The following is a 17,809-nucleotide window of genomic DNA, read 5'->3' on the forward strand; positions in this document are numbered from 1 at the left end:
ATGTGGAACCTTATCAATAACTAAAACCGTAAGTAGATTTTGCGTCTGCATAGCTTGCGTCAACACTAAGAAATCCAACGTCTCTCCTCCTGCTCCGCAGCATTGCCCTAAGTTTCGACTTTCTTCAACACGTAATGAGCGCCTCCAAAAAGCTCATTGCTGTACGAGGGTACACACATTTTGTTACTTCCTTAGTTGGAAGCTTCTGACACCCCAAAGGGACTGCGAATTATTCAGGTACGATGGCCGCCATGCTGCGCCAGAAGTCACATCTGTATCCTCGGCCCGCTTCCCAGGTCCAAGCATTCACAAGGCTGATATTATTCCGCAGGCCGGGCTGACCACTCACAGTGATATTGTGACCTATCTGCGTGATGTTGACTGAGTATGGCGTCCCTCCGGTCTGTAGATGCAAGCGTCAGATGGGGCCTAGAAATGAACGCAACAAAGCTCGCCGACTAGGAATAGGGAGGTCTGACCTCGTTTAGATTAATCTGGTACGGAGCATAGATCGAGAATGGCGGCCAATCAGTGGCATCGTTAGAAGCACCGTTATTCCCAGAGGACGCACCATTCGCAACATTCGACGAAAGGCTGGGATCATTCGACGTGATGAAATTGCCCCAGATTTGTCGGAACGCAAGCGCCAGATCTGGACCAACGTTTTTTGCGGCTGGGCCGAAGTCTTTAAGATTAGGTCTTAGCGGCTGACTTGTTCAGAGATAAGTATACCATTGGTACGAACATACATGCACTTGTATCTGAGCCATGTAGTGCTGGCGGCACAGAAAATTGGTACTTATATGAAGCCCGCCCACCGTCGGTATACGCTTCGGCCATCCAGTATGATGGACAGACGAAGGTTGTTTCGGCATAGATATTGTTAGCCCGCTGTTGTTGTCCGGTGCCTATCAAGCTCTGATTCACGGCACTGGGGTTAGAGTTTCCTGTGGTAGCATAGAGCGAAGCGGAAGGGTTGGTAGAATCGTTAGTGCTCGGATAATACAGCAAGACTTTGGCAATATCGTCGTTGGTGAAGAGAGGGAAGGTGATCTGTAGCCACGACAGAAGGTCATCTTCAGTCGTGATGTTTTGGGGGACGAAGCCTGGGCCTTCATCTGCGTTGTTTCCGATAAGTGCATTCATGCCGTTCACTTTCTTGCGCAGAAGTTGCTGACTAGGGAGATCCTGTACAAAGACGCCATCCGTCCTTCAAGGTATCATCAATTCAGTAACCAGGGCTCGTCAGGGTAACCACAGACTTACACCGGCAAAAATGCCCAAGTGCCATAGTTGGCAGATTGGGATATCGTGGCGCTCGCATTGATCAACGTGTCTGTGTCTTTGTCGAGGAGGCATTCAAAGATCGTCTGAGGATGGGCACCGTAGGGTAGACTCGGAGGACAGCCCGCTTCCGTCGCAAATGCATAGTATGATTGCGACGGCACCCAGTCCCTGTAGCCATACTGCATAGGCAGATATGGAGATGCGGCAATTGTCTGTCTTTTGTTCAACATGGTTCTCAAGTTTCCTGCAGGCTCTTACGTTTACGAATAATCGTGTGCCTTGGCTTCCACCAAATGCCATGTCCTGAAGCATGACTGACCCACCTCCTGCCAGATGTAAGCAGGAGTAAGTAAGTGCCGCAAAGTAGACTGTCTCTCACCAGCGCTCTCTCCAGAGATCGTCACTTGAGAGGCATTGCCCCCAAAAAGGTCAATGTATGACTGTACCCATTGCAAGGCGAAGTGCTGAGGCTAGTGAGAGAAGCTTCCATTCCAATCTCATCTGCTTACCTGGTCAAGAATGCCAGCATTTACCACGCCGTTACGGAAGACTTCGTCGGAAGACAGGAAACCAAACGCTGCCAGCTTTCTGGGGTTAGTTGGCGCCACAACGCATCGGGCTGTGGAAACGCACCCTATATTGAATGGCCACCCCAACGAAATTGTTGCCGTTAGCATTGATCAGAGTTGACAGGTCTTGCCTTCCATTCCCGGCACCGTACCCGCCTCCATGAATCCATACAAGGACGGGTAGCGGGCCAGTCGCATTGTTTGGTGAATAGACGTTCAGGAAGAGACAGTCTTCACTGGCACCGGTCTGGTTGACTGGGTTGATCTTGGTACTTGCATCGGGGCCTTGAGGACAGATTGGACCGAAGGAGCTCGCACTGGTGACGGAAGACCTGGACACTTGTGGTGCAGTCGGCGCTTGCCACCTATTTGAGCCGGTCGGTGGTGCGGCGAAGCGAATCCTCGTGGGCGTCAGTGAGGGTGGCATAAAGCAATACGGTGCGTTCCTACCCTTTCCAGACGTTGAGCCCAGAAGTACTGTTCTGGACTCCTTCATAAATTCCATAGCCTATGTCGACTTGAAGCGAGGAGCTTGAATTCCCTCCTATCTGTCTTACTTGAAGAGCATGCGCGTAGGGTTTTGCACTGTGCTCGCGTCCTGGACGCGCAACAGAAGCGCATATCAAAGCAGAGAAGAACAATGGAAGAGTCAGCATCGTGTCTCTTGTACTGAACGACGATGAGAGCCTGAGCGGTACCCTCGGTGCTTGACTGGAGAGTCATTGGGCTTTGTACCATCCACTACTCCGGGTGCGCGGGAGTCGGCACGTCATGATGAAGGCGAAGCTTCCGTCCAACCCTCACGGGTCGTTTAGCAAGGGATAGAGCTCTGCGGAGAAGCTGGGATGCTCGCCCTGAAAGAGCAGGTCAGCATCCAGTAGCGCCAGTGATAAACACATACTGTATGCATTGCATTGGTGGAAGTCTGAGGAGGAGGACGCGGCAGTTCCAATGTCGATGGAGTCTATACCGCGCTCGCCGAGTGAGGAGAATGACAGCAGCTTGAACCTTTCCCACTACAGTCGCCGGTGGCCAACGATGGCAAAGCTACCCATCAGCCAGAGGGAACAATGTGAGACGTCCGGTGAAGTATTTGCGCAGCAAAGTCGTTTTCGAGCAGCAGGTTCCAACAACTGGAGTATCGTCCATGATTCATATGGGCTTAATTGTTTGGGTCAGGCCGGGGTTCCCCATTGGATACAAAAAGCCTGAAGCTGTCACCAAGAGACCTACAGCACACCTTCGCTCTAGAGGCTGGAGAGGGCTAGTGATGAATGCTTGCTCGGGGAGATCCATACAGAGTACTACTGTGACTTGACGGACAATGGATGCTCAGAGACGATTTAGAAATACATAACTGATTCATAATTAGGGTATGGGTTTCGCTCGAGACCTCCCATCAAATAGTCTAGCTTTTTTGGACATGTAGAGCAGTCCTTCATCGCTGAACGCCATGCTATGCTTTTCGCAACCAGGATATCATTTCAAGCCCAACCAGCAACCGCACCTGACCTCAAATGAACTTGTACGAGCACCAACTTTTCAGTGGCTGCTCAGCAGAAAGCAAACACCCCACATTGTAACAAATTTTTTGGTCGTTTGTTGAATGATAAGAGAACATCGAAGAAACCCTGATGGTGGCGCCCTTAGCCTTGAATCGCTCATGTTGATCATGCGCCGGGAAGATTCTCCAATCTACCAAAGCCTCCATTAGGCATGGGCTGTTGTCCGAGCCATTCTGGGTCGACCAGACGCTCTTTCTCCTGAAGGAGATAGCGGTAAGCATGTTTGATAGTTGCATCACTGACGCCCGCAACCTCGCTGATCTGCTTACTGGGCTTGCCGAACCCTATCAGATGGCTGGCAAAGAATGTGCACGCAGCAGCGTTGGATAGCGGGCTGCGACCGGCAAGACCCTCAATGGTAGGGATCTTCCTGGCCAGGCCCTCGGCGATTGTCTGAACCCTATAATTGAGGCCAACCATGTTGCAATATCTGCCACAGAGATCTTCCGGCTTGGTTGACGTGGTGGCATGGAAGTCGGCGGTGCTATTGGGGATGCCGCCAGTGGCGACGACTTCCGCATTCTTCTCCTCAGAAAACTTGCTCAAGAAATTCTGCAGTTGTTTGTAAACACGGCCGATTTCTTTCTTGGGGACCGAAGTCATGCCAAAGATTTCGTTAAAGGTTCTCGGCACTTTTAGTTGACGACAGGCGATGAATACGCAGCCAGCAAGGATACTGTCCAACTGCTTGCCTCGAAGGGCATTTGCCTCGTAAACTCGCTTGTAATAAGACTTGGCGGCAGCCTTTACCGGGGCCGTCAACTTGGCCTTTTCTCCCCAAGCCTCGATCTGAGCATATGCAGCCTGCAGAGCTCGATCTGCTTTGTTTTCCAGTTGCATAGCCTGAGCCTTCTTGAGTCTCCTAGTTTCCTTGGAGACATTAGGACCACCCCCACCAATCATGGTTCCCGCATTGTTTGTGAGGTACAGTTCGTTATCAGCTTCACCGACACGGTTGGGATCTTCACCCTTGCCTTCGTCTGAGTTGAATGTTCGCCACTCAGACTCATAGCTGACCAGACGCTCTGCCAAAACCATCCCACAATTGGCACAGATGGTATCCGCGTTCTCTTCAATCAGCTCAGGCGGAACCTGTTTGCAATCAGGACAGATGAGGTGCATGTTGAGGTTTTCATGCCATGCTGGGCCATCGGGCGGCTGGTTTTCAGTACCCGCCATCTTCACTCGCCCAGAGTGTGGTGTCTGATTGGCTTTGGTTATTCGTCCACTCAGTCTCGTCTGGATGCGCTGGTTCTGTCGCCTCTTGATCCCACGATATGTGGTCGTCAAGTTGTGCTTGTTGGCAAATGACTTGACGAAGAGCGGGGAATACAGTTTGACGGTGATTACAGACAACGGGTGAGAAAGGATGGTGTCTGTCAACCGAAGGCGCAGACTTCCGCTTCCACCAAAAGCTCCCCTTTATTCTATTCTATGGGATCGAACGAGCGAGGATAATAGTGCCGACGTAGACTTAATATCGTCGTACACTGTGGAATCCAAATGTCAGTCAGGCCATCAACAAATTAATGAGACAACCCCAGCAAAAGACACCGATCGCGTCAACAATTTTATGTACCTCGAAGATATGCTCAAGCAAAGATATACGCGGTGATCAGAAGGAACGCAACGGGCTAAGAGGATCTGACTCGGACCGATTCAACCAGTGAAGGTCTCGTGAGACAAGAGCGGTGAGGTTCTGAACACGAAGAGTCGTTGTCGAGATCGTCGTCCACGGTGCGCAAATGATCAGGTAGAGGTCCTGCGCGAAAAGAGAGAGATGTGCAGGAGCGATATCTGAGGCTGCCAGGACCTAAGTAGATAGAGGGATAAAGGGAGAGAATGACATGGAACTTCAGTGAGCGCAGGTGTTGAAATCAAGTCCGAAGAGCCAAGCCAGGCAGCATCACGTGATAATAGGAGGCCGGAAATGGAATAGCTTCTCCTGCTTGTCTCTGCGGTTGAAGCTTCCTGGAAAACACCTCCCAAGTTCGATTTGATCCCCAATCGTACCTTGTAACAGCATAAATCATGGCGCAATCACTAAGGGCCAGCGTAAGTTCCGTCCAAGGTCTGATCTTAAGCTACTGACGTGCATTATAGACTCGCCTGGTTGCTCGGCTAAGCTCAAGAGCGATGCCACTCACTCGCCGGAGCTTCACAATTTCGTCGGCTGCGAGAATGCGTGAGTCCTCAATGGTCCACTTATCTTTAGCAAGGGCATTCACTCACGATATATAGCCGACCTGGTTCAGGACTTGTATCTCAAAGAGCTGAAAGCCTACAAGCCACCGCCACAGAAAGCATCCGACGCCGAGGGCCAGGTCCAGAAATTCACACCTCCGCCAACGCCAAACTCGCCGGAAGAGACGAACCTTGCAAGCGAGATGCAAGATTATGAGAGCCAAGCAGTTGAAATCGAAGGTCAAGCTGCAGCTGGTGAAGCGGAAGAGGGAGGTGAAGAGGACTTCTTCGAGGATATTGAAAAGATCGACGAGGAAGATGCTGCCCATCATTGATTACAGGCAAACACTTTGATACATAAACTGCGTGTACAATCAATTATGGCATGAACTCAAAAAGACCTTGACTTTATCTCAGATGAGCTGGCCATGGCCGTCTCTGGCCAAAAAGAAACGATTTTCCCGCGGCAAGGTCACCCGTCGTCCTTTTTCACCATCACACCCAAAGCCAACCTGTGAGGTATGGATGAAGTGCAATATGCTGGCGCAGTCTACGACCAAATGCGGTACCCGTACAGAGATCACGTCGACGATACCAAAGCGACCACATGAGAGCACCGAGCTCAGAAATATCGCAGGGGGAACTGAACTTGCATGTCTTTGCCCTAGAGCCTTGGTCGTTATCAAATCAGAGACTAGCCGCCGTTGCGTGTTGTACCCCGGAGTATCTTCGAAAGGCTTTTCCAGATGGTTGTAGGCAGACTTGACTTTGCTTCGGGGCACTTCGCCTTCGTGTTACCATGCTTCTCGTACTTTAGGGTTTTGCAGCCACCATTGCGGAGCTTTGACTCTTGATAGCACGCGCGTTAATGAATCCCACCTCCACGGAAGTTTTGTCTTGGGGATAAACCTCCGCACCATGTTTGTTGTCACTGGACACGGACAAGCACACGGCCAGAGAGCAGTTCTCGTATCACGGAGCACGAGCAGCTGGGATCCCTCGACGAGGACTCCATTATTTTACGAGAACAGGGATCCGAGCTAATGCAGATTACCACTCTGACATGTGGGTTGTGTTGTTGCACACAGCCAACAGGTAAAGGCTTGTTGACAGCGGCGCCGGGGGCGTGTGCACGCGAGGGACAGACCCTGGCCGGGGAATGATGAAATGCGAGCACCGCGAGATATAATTATAATGATACGGAGTACCGGATAGTCAGGATGTTCGCAACATGCATCAGGCAGGGAAAACATGGCGAATTGCAGGCTGAAGGGGGCCATAGGCGGATCCCTTCGCCTTGTCCTTTGATCCTCTATCATTATCTGGAGTTGGCTCAAGCGACAGACTTTGCCTAATGCACCGGCGCTTGAGACCGCCGACGTCTCCTTGGCCTGCCACGATCGGCTGCCCTCTGTCCGTTTCAGCTTCATTTCCACCATATGCATCTCTACCGACTTGACATGCCTACCTTACCTTGCTTTATCTTACCTTAATCTGTTCTATCCATCTTCTTTCTTGTCGTTCGCTCCTCTTCACCGTCTTTTTGTCTTTCGTTGTCGAACCTTGAACCCTTTCTGTTGGCCGACTAACTCTGCATCCACGGCGTTTACACCATATACCTCACAACATCCCACTCTTGGTCTCTTCCTTCACGCATGGCTTCGCGTAACAGCCTATTGTTCCATGGCGGGACCTAGAGAGAAGAGCTGGTTCTCACTCTTGTAGTGACTGCTGCGGTTCGCGGTTCTCGGCGCTGGGCGCGAGACTGTCTGATCATGTCTGCTGGAGCCGACGGGCAAATCATGCCCACAGTACCAGTCCACGCTGCCAGTCCCCTTCATTCTTCCGTCCACGTACTCGACCGCGATCCGATACATAGGCCGCCTTCCACAGAACTCCCCCGCTCTGCAAGCTACACTTATCTTTCCACCCTTGAGACAGAGCCTGCAGTCACCACGATTAAGAGAACCTTCTCAGACAATGTTCTCTCACTCCCTCCGGAAGTGAAGACCAAGATGAAGGACTCTGTCCAGTCTACGAACAAAGTCCTCTTTCGCCGGGCTTCAAAAAAGGCAAAGAAACGGATAACAAGTGGCATTTTTTCCTTCGCGTCGGACCAGGAACAGGGACAACGAGATGATGAAGTACGAGGAGGCCGGAAGACCGAAAGGGATCCTATCAAGGCGGAGCAAAGTCGCAGTCTCAGCCGATCTGTAACTGGCACAATCCGCACACTGGCACGAAAATCCTGGGCTGGATCAAGGCCTTCATCACCCGCTCCGAAGGATGGTTCCGCGCCCAGGAAGAAGCGCAGCTGGTCTCCTAGCAAAATCAAAGATGCTGCGACCTCAAAACCAGCTTCTAGCAGGTCTCCTTCAAAGTCTCCTGAATCCGATGCTGCAAACCCGGTTGCTGCTAAGCCTCGACGACCTCCGCTGAGCGTAATAGCCGCCAAAAACAAAAGCGAAATCAGCCTCAGGCGCCTATCGCGAAATTCCTCTTCCACTTCGCTCGCCTCCAATGACAGAAGCAGATCCAAGATCTCACTTGCCAACCTTCCGCCCTTGCCCAGGAATCTCTCCTCTGATCGCCTTGCGTCTTTCCAGCAGGACGTGACCAAGAGAAAAGATCCATTAGCAACCGTTTTCAGAAATATCGACAGCGAGTTCATTACGTTTCATGCCAAGCCGAGTGTGCAGAAGTCAAAGGTCCTTCGAACAGTCTTGCTCCCCTTCCTCCATAAATATGCTCGTCACCCCTCTATCATATCTCTCCGAGCCGAAGACCTCGACAGGCGGACTGTAATCCTCAACAAATGGTGGACTGCCCTTCTGGAAATGCTACATGGAACTAGCAACCACCTGATCTCACTATCCGATCGGCCTGCTTTTCTCGAGTCTGTAAGCATGATCGTGTCAAGGCCAGAATGGACGGTTCCAGGCTTCAACGCGGTGCCAGGCGATGCTTCCCAACCTCCCTCCATCCCCAAATCGAAGTCCACAAACTCCCTTGAATCAGAAGACTCTGATTTCCTGAGCGATACTATCAAGCAGAATGTCAGAAACATGTTTATTCAAAATCTGCTTTCTCAGCTGAGATTTGTCATTGAAAAGTTGTCCTGGCGTGCTGCTCCCTCAAGCTTGGTCACTTTCGCCGGCAAAACTTGTGCTTACGCTTTTTTCTATTGTCCAGGTGTGGCGGACATGCTCACACGACAGTGGAATTTGAGCGCCGGTATCTTGGGAAGGATATTCACCCAGTATGATATCCATTTTGGAGATAAATTAGCCCTCATATCGAACGGATTCGCCGCCAACTTTCCGCCACCGATTCGATCTTTGTCCGTGGTTTCGCAAGGCACCTTTGCACGCTACCTGCAGCCTCGACGCCAGCGCCCACAAGGCTTGGAGCAACTGGACTGGTGGCACCCAACTTGGGTAAATCGTTGGTGTGGACGCGATACTGATCTGTTCTTCTCGTTCACGAAACACTTCCACATTCTTGTCTCGGAGTTTCTGTCCGAGGAACTATCACCGAAAGAACGTGCCGGGATACCAGGCCTGATTCCAGTCTGTGCGCAGATGCTGGTCGTTCTTGAGGCAACTCTTTACCGTCAAGCCAACCAACCGCGATATGATGACGACGGCGGGGAAGGCTCAAGATTCGATAGAGATCATCCAGATTCTCTGGCTCCCCTACCGGTCATTGCTAACGCCGATCGTTCGATCGCCGAAAACCGTCTAGTCATCTTATTGAGGGACGTGTTAGGAGACCTCGACCCTGAAACTGCTATGTTCCGAAACTTATTTACAGGCTCATTTGAAGCGGTTCTCAAAACTGCCACTCGAAAAATACCCGTGTACAGTACCGACCCGTGCTTCGTAATTTGCGATTTCATGGAGGAAGTCCTCCCCATCACGTTTCGATATCATCAAACTTATGGCGACACCCCGATATTGGACTGGCCCTTTTGGCTCAGAGTCTTTAAGCAAATGATGCGGAGTCAGTCTATGCTCACTAAAGTTCGATTGATGGCATTTTTGTACAATAAATGGACTATTTTAATTTCTAATGAGATGTGGAAGAGAGAGCTTGTTTTGGAATGGTTGCTGGACCAGGAAGTCTTCCAAGAGAACTTCTGCAACTGGTCACCCATGGTTCGACATTACTTCTACCGCTTACTTTGTTGGAGAGTTGCTCGTGTGGACGGAGCCGTCACGACTCTGGATATGTAAGTGTGCGATTGCTGTGCCGGGGATCAGCAAACTAACATATCATTCAGCATCATTTTCCAAACATTCAAGGCTCGGCTCGACAAATGCTGGGCTCACTATCAGTATCTGCTCATGGAAGCAGATTCACGAGGTCTTCCCCAGCCATCCTCCGAACCTTGTACTCCGGCGCCTGCCCGTCTCCTTTTAATCGTTCGCCTCGACAATCAGCCTCTTTTAGTGCCACATAGGACGACATACGAAAGACAACAAGCGAACCTTGGCCTCCTTAATCAGCCTTCACCCTATCAAAATCACTCGTCAGCTCTCAACACCATTCCGACTGCGGATGTTCCTCCCCAGATTAACAAGAAGCGGTGGAGCTTGTTCAGAGGCATCAGTATGTTCTCGCAGCCTGGGAATGACCGCCCCGGTGAGGTCACGCCTCCAGGCAGTCCCGATGAGACAAGTACAAACTCCAATGGCACGAGTACGGGATCAAGTAACGACATTGTTTGCCCAACACCAGTCTCTCGGCCGATCACGCCTCCGCATCAAGCTTGCTCATTCCGCTTCGAACTCCAACACCACCGTGCGCTGCCTCAACTCCAAATCCAAAATTGGACTTTGACACCACCCCGATTGCCACAGACGGCACAGAACATCCTGAGAGTCCGAGAAAGTAGTGAAAGCAACGCAAACTCCGACAGCAGTAGCGAGGATCAGAAGTTTAGACCCAAAGCAAAGACTGTCGAGCCGCAGAAGCCCACAGCCTCTGAGCTAGGCAATGCACGATACAGTGGAAGAGCGTTGGCAGAGTGGTCACAGGTAGTGAGCGAGTGCCGCAACTTTTACATCCGACGCAGACAAGATGGAGTTCCGAGGGATGGTCTTGTCGAGATACCGACATTGGGAGTCGAGAATTTCCGGAGTCCAGGTTAGGATCGGTTTTTATGGGAAGCGTTTTCCAGTGTCGAGGATGGCAACACCTGTGAGGACAGCTTCCGGAGCGCGTCTTTCGAAGTAACATAACACATGACGAGAACACCAGTTATTGTATATCTATACACCAGAGGTGGTGGGCGTCTGGGAGCAACATTGCGGGTTTTGAAGGGCTCATTTTTCTTGAATATACATATCCCATTCTGTTAGGTTCTAGGGATTGGATGGTTGAGTTATCGAGTGGCTTTGGCTAAACAAGAAACAGGGAATTTGCGGCGCTGGCAGGTGCCTCTCAGAATCAAGGGATGGCAACGATTCTGCTCGATGATGCCGAAGCGGCGCTCCCATGTTCCTTTTCCATGTGTAATGGCCAACTTTTGATGGCATGTCACTCTCGCACTCGTATTTGTTTCTTCTCGCTAGGTGCGTAGAGACATCATACAAGGCCGAGAGGGAGCCTTGCGTCCGGAGACCTAGGTTCGTGTGCTCCACAATCTCCAACTCCGCATTTCGACTTGAACCGAGGATATACTCAGAGTGTGTGTACGAGGACAACCTCGAGTCACTCCCAAAGGCAAAGTCGCAGGTCGTTGATCGGTTAATCGTATACGGCAAGACCCGAGGGTAATGGCACGTTTACAGTCACCTGGGGTGGCTACCTAGGCAATTACTACCTGATGTCAGCATCCCTCTCGCGCATCGCCCTGTTCGAGGTCCTTCTAACTACCTGGGTAGGTACTGTTCTGACATGACTTTTCTGACATCGCGGCGCTCGAACCATTAGTTCCCAGGTCTAGGGTTCTAGTACAAACTGCTTGTCCAGATCATTGAAGCCTGGCCTTGTTCCGTCGCTTTGTATACTCAAGTCAAGCTGCTACCAACAGGCTCAGCACGCCTTCTTGTATCTTCCAGCACCTACTGCCACGGTAGTTTTGGGCCTGAAGGAAATTCCGAGCCATGACGATCTTCAAGTCCTCACAGCCACCGCTTGAGAGTAAGTGACTGAGTACCATTCCCGAAGCCGTCACAGAGCACGCGACTAACTTTTGTCGCATAGTGCCATGGCATCTCCCGGTATGGACGTGGCTGTTCGATTCAGAGTACAGTCCTCTCCGCAATTTCCAGCCAGGCGAGATCAAGGGTTTCACCAACGCCATAACCAAGGAGGTATGTCAATACGGATCTTCTCGATGGAGATTCTTGTGCCATCCGGTGTGACCGGCGGTCCAGAAATGGATGTATGGGCGAAGAGTTACCACTGACGATATCCACGTTAGCACTTAAGTTACGCAGATCTCAAGACGCACACTACACACTTGTCGACTGCTCTCGTGAAGAAGTACGGTCTCCAGCAAGGCCAAGCGGTGGCTCTCTTCTCGCCAAACACAGTGTGGTACCCATGCGCCATGTTCGGCACGTTGCGAGCAGGAGGCGTCGTGTCGGGTGCTAGCCCGGCATACAACGTCGAGGAGATGAGCTACGCTCTCAAAACGGCAGAAGCAAAGTTCCTCTTCACCGTTCCAGGAAGCATGGCCGTTGCGTCCGCGGCCGCGAAGAACGCCGGGATCCCACAGGAGAACGTTTTCCTGCTCGAAGGCACTATGGCCGGCTTCACCAACATGTCGGAGCTCCTCGAGATCGGCAGGTCTTACGGGTCTTCCAACCAGATCGAGCAGTTCAGACTGCCTCCCGGCAAGAAGAACAAGGACGTCTGCGGCTACCTCAGCTTCTCCAGCGGCACAACCGGTCTGCCCAAGGCAGTCATGATCGCGCACAGCAACGTGATAGCGCAGTGTCTGCAGGTTCGACAAATCACACCCCCGACGCTCCGGAAGATCCTGGCCGTGTTGCCCCTGTTCCACATCACAGGGTTGGTGCACCAGCTCAGCTTGCCCGTGCTGTTGAACGCGAACGTGTACATGCTTCCCAGCTTCACCATGGACAGCATGCTCGCGACGGTGCAGGAGTACAAGCTCGAAGAGCTACTGCTCGTGCCCCCGATTCTGATCCGCTTGGTGCGTGACGAGCAGACAGTCTGCAAGTACGACCTCAGCAGCATCAAGCGCTTCTCGTCCGGAGCAGCACCCCTCTCAGCCGAGATTCTCGAACTGTTGAAGAAGAAGTTCCCCGGGACCGGGTTCAAGCAAGGCTACGGCATGACGGAGAGCTGTAGCTGCATCACCGCCCACCCTCCTGAAAAGTACGACTACAAGTACGCATTCCGCGTCGGGACGATCGTGGCAAGCACCGAGGTCAAGATTGTCGACCCGGAGACGGGAAAGGAGTGCGGGCTGAACGAGCCCGGTGAGATATGGGCGAGAGGACCGCAGGTGGTCATGGGCTATCTCAACAACAAGCGCGCAACGGACGAGACTTTTGACAAGGACGGGTTCCTGCACACGGGTGACATTGGAACCATTGACGAGGAAGGCCTGCTCACCATCACGGACAGGTTGAAGGAAATGATCAAGGTCAAGGGCATCGGAGTCGCGCCAGCCGAGCTGGAAGATTTGCTCCTGGGACATCCTGACGTCGAGGACGTGGCTGTTCTGGGCATCTCGGACGACTATTCTGGCGAGAGACCCAAGGCGTATGTTGTCTTGAAGTCGTCGAAACGCCGTGACCCCGAGACCGTGGGCAGAGGCTTGATCAAGTACGTCCAGGACAAAAAGGTGCGGCATAAGTGGGTCACCGAGGTCGAAGTGGTGGACGAGATCCCCAAGTCGCCCAGTGGGAAGATCCTGCGGAGAGTCCTGAGAGACATGAGCAAGGCCGGTAAGAAGGGCGTCGTGATCAAGGATGAAAAGGTCCGATCGAGACTCTGAACGACTGTCCGCTCATAGTCAGGCTTTCATCGGGGAGAGCAGTGGGAAATGGATGATCTGCTGTGCAATTTTCCCGGCGCAGTAAGGATGTGGAGTCCGTAAGCACTCAGACATTGACGAGACAAAAAGATGTCAATGTTGTGTCTACTGGTGGTTACCTTGCAGTGGGAAAGGAAAACAAAGATATCAAAGACGTGGTGTTGCGTCCGGCTTAGTCATTCATCGCCTCAGAATAAATAATCTATACATAAGGTACCTACCAACTTTGCATCCATCATGGTATTTGTGTACTCCCACTGTCCGTACGCTTCAGACTGTATCGAAAGACCTCTTCTCTTCCAGCACAATCGCCTTCATTCGAATCTTCAATGTCGACACCTATCCAGCGCACGGTTCTCATCACAGGTTGTTCTCAAAACGGCCTTGGCTATGCTCTCGCGGTAGCATTTCACGATGCCGGGTTCCGCGTCTTCGCGACGGCTCGAAACCCCAGCCGCATGTCAGGGTTAGAGGAGCTTGGTATTGAATGCCTGAGGCTCGACGTCTGTGACGAGACCTCTATCCGGGAATGCGTGGCTCGAGTTCGAAGTCTGACCGCGAAGCCAGAAGGAGACCTGGAGGAAGGGCGTCTTGACTGCCTGGTCAACAACGCGGGTGGAGGTACGGTGCCCTACATCCTGATATAACACCAGCCCAGCACTGACTAGGCGCCTCAATTTCTTGGATGTCTGTGTGTCATACCTGCACAGTTTTCTCTTTCTTCATAGGACCCAGGGCCAAACGAACATGGCTAATCGTGTGCCGCACTGACACACGCACAAGGTTACAACATGCCCGTCTCCGACATTTCAATCCCCGAAGCCAAGGAGCTCTTCGACGTGAACGTCTGGTCGTACATAGGCGTCACCCAGGCGTTCCTGCCGCTGCTCATACACGCGGCCAGATCGTCACCGGCCCCCAACACGGGCGCAGCAGGCAGCCTGATCGTCAACAACACGTCGGTGTCGAGCGTGGAGCCGACGCCGCACAATTCCGTCTACCACGCCTCCAAGGCCGCCGCGGCCATGTTCAGCACGCACATGCGTATCGAGCTGGAGCCTTTCCACGTCCGGGTCGTAGATCTCAAGACGGGTTGTGTCCATTCAAAATTCCACGCGAACCACCAGGGCGGCAATGCCAGTTTGCCCCCGACGTCGATATACTTGCCCGTCAAAGACCAGACGGAACGGGCCATGCGCAATGCGTTCCCCCATCGGGAGGATCCGGAAAAGTGGGCAAGGGACGTTGTGAGGGACATTGTGAGGAACTGGGACAGTCCGCCGAAGGAGATCTGGAGAGGCACTGGGGCATGGAGGACGTGGTTTGCAAACACCTTCTTCCCGGTTGGGTGGTGGGATCAAAGCTGGAGAAATGCAGTGGCCCTGGATGTTCTAAAGGAAAAGGAAAAGGAAAAGGAAAAGGAAAAGGGAAAGAAAGATATAGTCCCAGCTTCTTTCGCGTAGATACCTAGGTACGTACCAAACAAAAACACACTATGGCTCGCTCGTCCGGCTCGCCCAAGCAAGTGATTTGCAAGAGCTGCATGCAGCATTAGAATCTTGACCAACATTTAGGTACCCAGGGCCAAAAGCAGGTAGCTCCTTGCTAAAGAGACTGCCCGTTTACTGCAGATGTTCGTCCCAGATCATCGCCCAGGTCTTGACACCCTCGCCACCCTCTTGAGGCCAGCCTTTGGCATTGACCCTGCCTTTCCCTATGACCACTTCCTCGCACACTCTGAATCCTAGATCTTCATACTCCTTCTTGGAAGCCTCACTCGCTGTCTCTAGGTATATGGGCACTCCCTCCTCTTTGGCTTTCCGGACGTAGTAATCCATGCACGCCTTTGCAGCCGCAAAGCTCTCCTTTGGGTCAAGATCCGGGTCTCTCGCCAGCATAGCAAGATGATAAAAAGGTCTCGTCTCGAAGTCAACATCCTTGTTGAAGTCTGCAGGGTACGGATCTTCCGAAGGCGCCCCCGACGACTGACTTGGTGCCGCAGGTTGGTCCCAACTGTGAGGGCCTTGATCTGGCAGGGAAAGATACTTCGCCTTGAGTTCACGCGCGGTGCTACGCCATTCCTGTAGGATTGGCCCTGGATTGCGGCGAGCCTGCGAGGGGGGAATACCGCAGAAGTCAGGCGGCTCCCAAAGCGCGGCGGCAGCGAAGTCCCCGCTCTGTATCAACGCAACGTTGCTCCGGGCCGCAGCTGTGATCCCCAGTGTGAAGTGTTGGCTCAATCGTTGCGGAGTGATCACCTCGGCGGGATCTGCCGTTGCAGGTGTCCCGTCAATTTCAGTGATGAAGGCGGTCGTCAATGGCGTGGTCAAGTAGGAGCGCGAGAGAAGGGAGATGAATTTATCGAGGAAGGCTTTGTCGGGGGACGTGGTGATGGTGGTAGACGCCATCGTGTCGTCTAGGACGAAGAAAAAGGAGGTGAAGGTTTAGGACGGGATCAATAACACCGCTGCTGTTGAGACGTGTGTGTGTAGGATATCACGGTGTGTCGTACTTACAACATGTAGAGTGGAGGAACAAGACCTTGGATGCGCGAAGCTGTCAGATACCAGCAGGAGAGATGGCGCTTACGAGGTGCGTCAAGGGCCGTGGATGGTATGATTGAGGCCTCACCATGGCAGCGAGTAGGCGTAGACTTGGGTCAGCTCGTCCATGCTCCTGTTGATCTGGGGCAGAAAGTTCAACAAGTCGCAGCTTATCAAAACGCGGGGCAGCAGGCAGCGGGGCATCGGGGATACGTTTCACCGGCTCCCGAGAGGTCTATTCTGATTAATGTTTCCGAGTGAGACAAATACTTGGCGTGCTTACTGGACCTGGTGAACATGAGGGTCACGCAAACGAAGAAACGTTTTGTACAGCTGTTTCCTCTATCAAGCTTTGTCATAAATGCACTGAACACATACACCACCTTGGGATTTCTTGTTCAGCTAACGTGTCTGATATTCTGTCGCAAACGAGCGAGAGGCGGTAGACTTAGCACGTCCCTCAAAGTCGTGATCACCTTTTGGATTTACCCGTGGATATCGCCTACGGGTTCTGACTGCTCTTCGTCATGACCGAAGTTGACGATCGAAAGACGGTTCTTATCACCGGGTGTGCACCAGGAGGAATTGGCCATTCTCTTGCACTAGAATTTCATGCACGCGGGCTACGAGTCCTCGCCACGGCCCGCAAGACCGAACAGCTAACGAGTCTCTCGGAGAAAGGTATTGAGACGTTGTCCTTGGTTGTCGATAATGATGAGTCGATCGTCTCCTGTAGAGAGGCTGTGGAGAGATTGACTAAGGGCCGGGGCCTCGACTACTTAGGTCAGTGGAAAGACTTCAACAATTTACTCTTGATGCTAACACTTCTACAAGTCAACAATGCCGGAGTTTCGTACGTCATGTCAGCTCTTGATATTGATCTCGCCGAAGCGAAGAAGATATTCGATGTCAACCTATTCGCCATAATGCGTATTGTGCAGGTCTTTTCCGGACTTCTCATTCAGGCCAAGGGAACAATCGTGATGATTGGAAGTCTTGCTGGTGTCATTCCCTATGTGTTTGGCAGCGTATATAACGCATCCAAGGCAGCCCTGCATGCTTACTCGAACACTCTCAGGGTCGAGCTCGCTCCCCTTGGCGTCAAAGTCATCACGGTCGTAACCGGCGGAGTCAAATCTCGGATCAACTCGCACGTCACCCGCGTGCTGCCGAGAGACAGCGTCTATACTACGGTGGAAGAGAACTATCTGCGCCGCCAAGGTCACTCTCAAGAAGGTGCCATGTCCAATGAAGCATATGCTGCGAGCGTCGTCCGACAAGTCTTGCCTGGAGCTGGACCGTGGCCCTGGAGGTGGTTCTTGAGAGATGCAAGGAAAAGGTGGATCTGGGAAGGGAATAAATCCTGGGTGGTGTATTTCCTTGCGGGTGGATACACATGGTCTGGCTTCTTCGATTTCTACTTTACGAGGTTATTTGAGCTCTGGAAGCTCAATCGCCGTAGCAACAAGGATGACTGATTGCGACATTTCTATACCTGGTGGTAGTTCGACCACGCACAAGATGTGGCCCCGCAAGATCCTCGTCCAATGCCAACCTTTTCACGGATGACGGCCTTGCCAGGATATCGAATCAAAGCGATCAAGTCAACCATTCCAATACCAATTCGATCGTATCGGCCGACAG

General features: G+C 52.2%; 8 protein-coding genes across 8 annotated transcripts; 5 read left to right on the plus strand and 3 right to left on the minus strand.

The window, feature by feature from the left end:
• Nucleotides 1-229: 229 nt before the first annotated feature.
• Nucleotides 230-2,512, minus strand: PV08_00372 (uncharacterized protein; the record flags this gene model as incomplete). Its single annotated transcript, XM_016374737.1, has 9 exons — nucleotides 230-403; nucleotides 480-685; nucleotides 750-1,210; nucleotides 1,267-1,499; nucleotides 1,546-1,613; nucleotides 1,667-1,751; nucleotides 1,797-1,871; nucleotides 1,921-2,257; nucleotides 2,307-2,512. 9 exons carry the CDS (start codon nucleotides 2,510-2,512, stop codon nucleotides 230-232), a joined length of 1,845 nt encoding a protein of 614 aa, XP_016240013.1.
• A 1,014-nt stretch (nucleotides 2,513-3,526) lies between these two features.
• PV08_00373 (uncharacterized protein) lies at nucleotides 3,527-4,600 on the minus strand (the record flags this gene model as incomplete). Its single annotated transcript, XM_016374738.1, has 1 exon — nucleotides 3,527-4,600. The coding sequence occupies one exon, from the start codon at nucleotides 4,598-4,600 to the stop codon at nucleotides 3,527-3,529; it is 1,074 nt and encodes a 357-aa protein (XP_016240014.1).
• Nucleotides 4,601-5,452: 852 nt separating this feature from the next.
• Nucleotides 5,453-5,940, plus strand: PV08_00374 (uncharacterized protein; the record flags this gene model as incomplete). Its single annotated transcript, XM_016374739.1, has 3 exons — nucleotides 5,453-5,476; nucleotides 5,525-5,606; nucleotides 5,663-5,940. The coding sequence occupies 3 exons, from the start codon at nucleotides 5,453-5,455 to the stop codon at nucleotides 5,938-5,940; spliced, it is 384 nt and encodes a 127-aa protein (XP_016240015.1).
• Nucleotides 5,941-7,380: 1,440 nt separating this feature from the next.
• Nucleotides 7,381-10,758, plus strand: PV08_00375 (uncharacterized protein; the record flags this gene model as incomplete). Its single annotated transcript, XM_016374740.1, has 2 exons — nucleotides 7,381-9,836; nucleotides 9,888-10,758. The coding sequence occupies 2 exons, from the start codon at nucleotides 7,381-7,383 to the stop codon at nucleotides 10,756-10,758; spliced, it is 3,327 nt and encodes a 1,108-aa protein (XP_016240016.1).
• Nucleotides 10,759-11,715: 957 nt separating this feature from the next.
• On the plus strand, nucleotides 11,716-13,583 carry PV08_00376 (uncharacterized protein; the record flags this gene model as incomplete). The annotated part of the gene is made up of 3 exons (XM_016374741.1): nucleotides 11,716-11,752; nucleotides 11,816-11,925; nucleotides 12,036-13,583. 3 exons carry the CDS (start codon nucleotides 11,716-11,718, stop codon nucleotides 13,581-13,583), a joined length of 1,695 nt encoding a protein of 564 aa, XP_016240017.1.
• A 368-nt stretch (nucleotides 13,584-13,951) lies between these two features.
• PV08_00377 (uncharacterized protein) lies at nucleotides 13,952-15,085 on the plus strand (the record flags this gene model as incomplete). Its single annotated transcript, XM_016374742.1, has 2 exons — nucleotides 13,952-14,243; nucleotides 14,406-15,085. 2 exons carry the CDS (start codon nucleotides 13,952-13,954, stop codon nucleotides 15,083-15,085), a joined length of 972 nt encoding a protein of 323 aa, XP_016240018.1.
• Nucleotides 15,086-15,244: 159 nt separating this feature from the next.
• PV08_00378 (uncharacterized protein) lies at nucleotides 15,245-16,030 on the minus strand (the record flags this gene model as incomplete). Its single annotated transcript, XM_016374743.1, has 1 exon — nucleotides 15,245-16,030. One exon carries the CDS (start codon nucleotides 16,028-16,030, stop codon nucleotides 15,245-15,247), a length of 786 nt encoding a protein of 261 aa, XP_016240019.1.
• Nucleotides 16,031-16,692: 662 nt separating this feature from the next.
• Nucleotides 16,693-17,643, plus strand: PV08_00379 (uncharacterized protein; the record flags this gene model as incomplete). The annotated part of the gene is made up of 2 exons (XM_016374744.1): nucleotides 16,693-16,948; nucleotides 17,000-17,643. 2 exons carry the CDS (start codon nucleotides 16,693-16,695, stop codon nucleotides 17,641-17,643), a joined length of 900 nt encoding a protein of 299 aa, XP_016240020.1.
• Between the last annotated feature and the right edge of the window lie 166 nt (nucleotides 17,644-17,809).

The sequence above is a fragment of the Exophiala spinifera genome (genome assembly GCF_000836115.1).
Source record: "Exophiala spinifera strain CBS 89968 unplaced genomic scaffold supercont1.1, whole genome shotgun sequence".
In the NCBI taxonomy this organism is placed as follows: domain Eukaryota; kingdom Fungi; phylum Ascomycota; class Eurotiomycetes; order Chaetothyriales; family Herpotrichiellaceae; genus Exophiala; species Exophiala spinifera.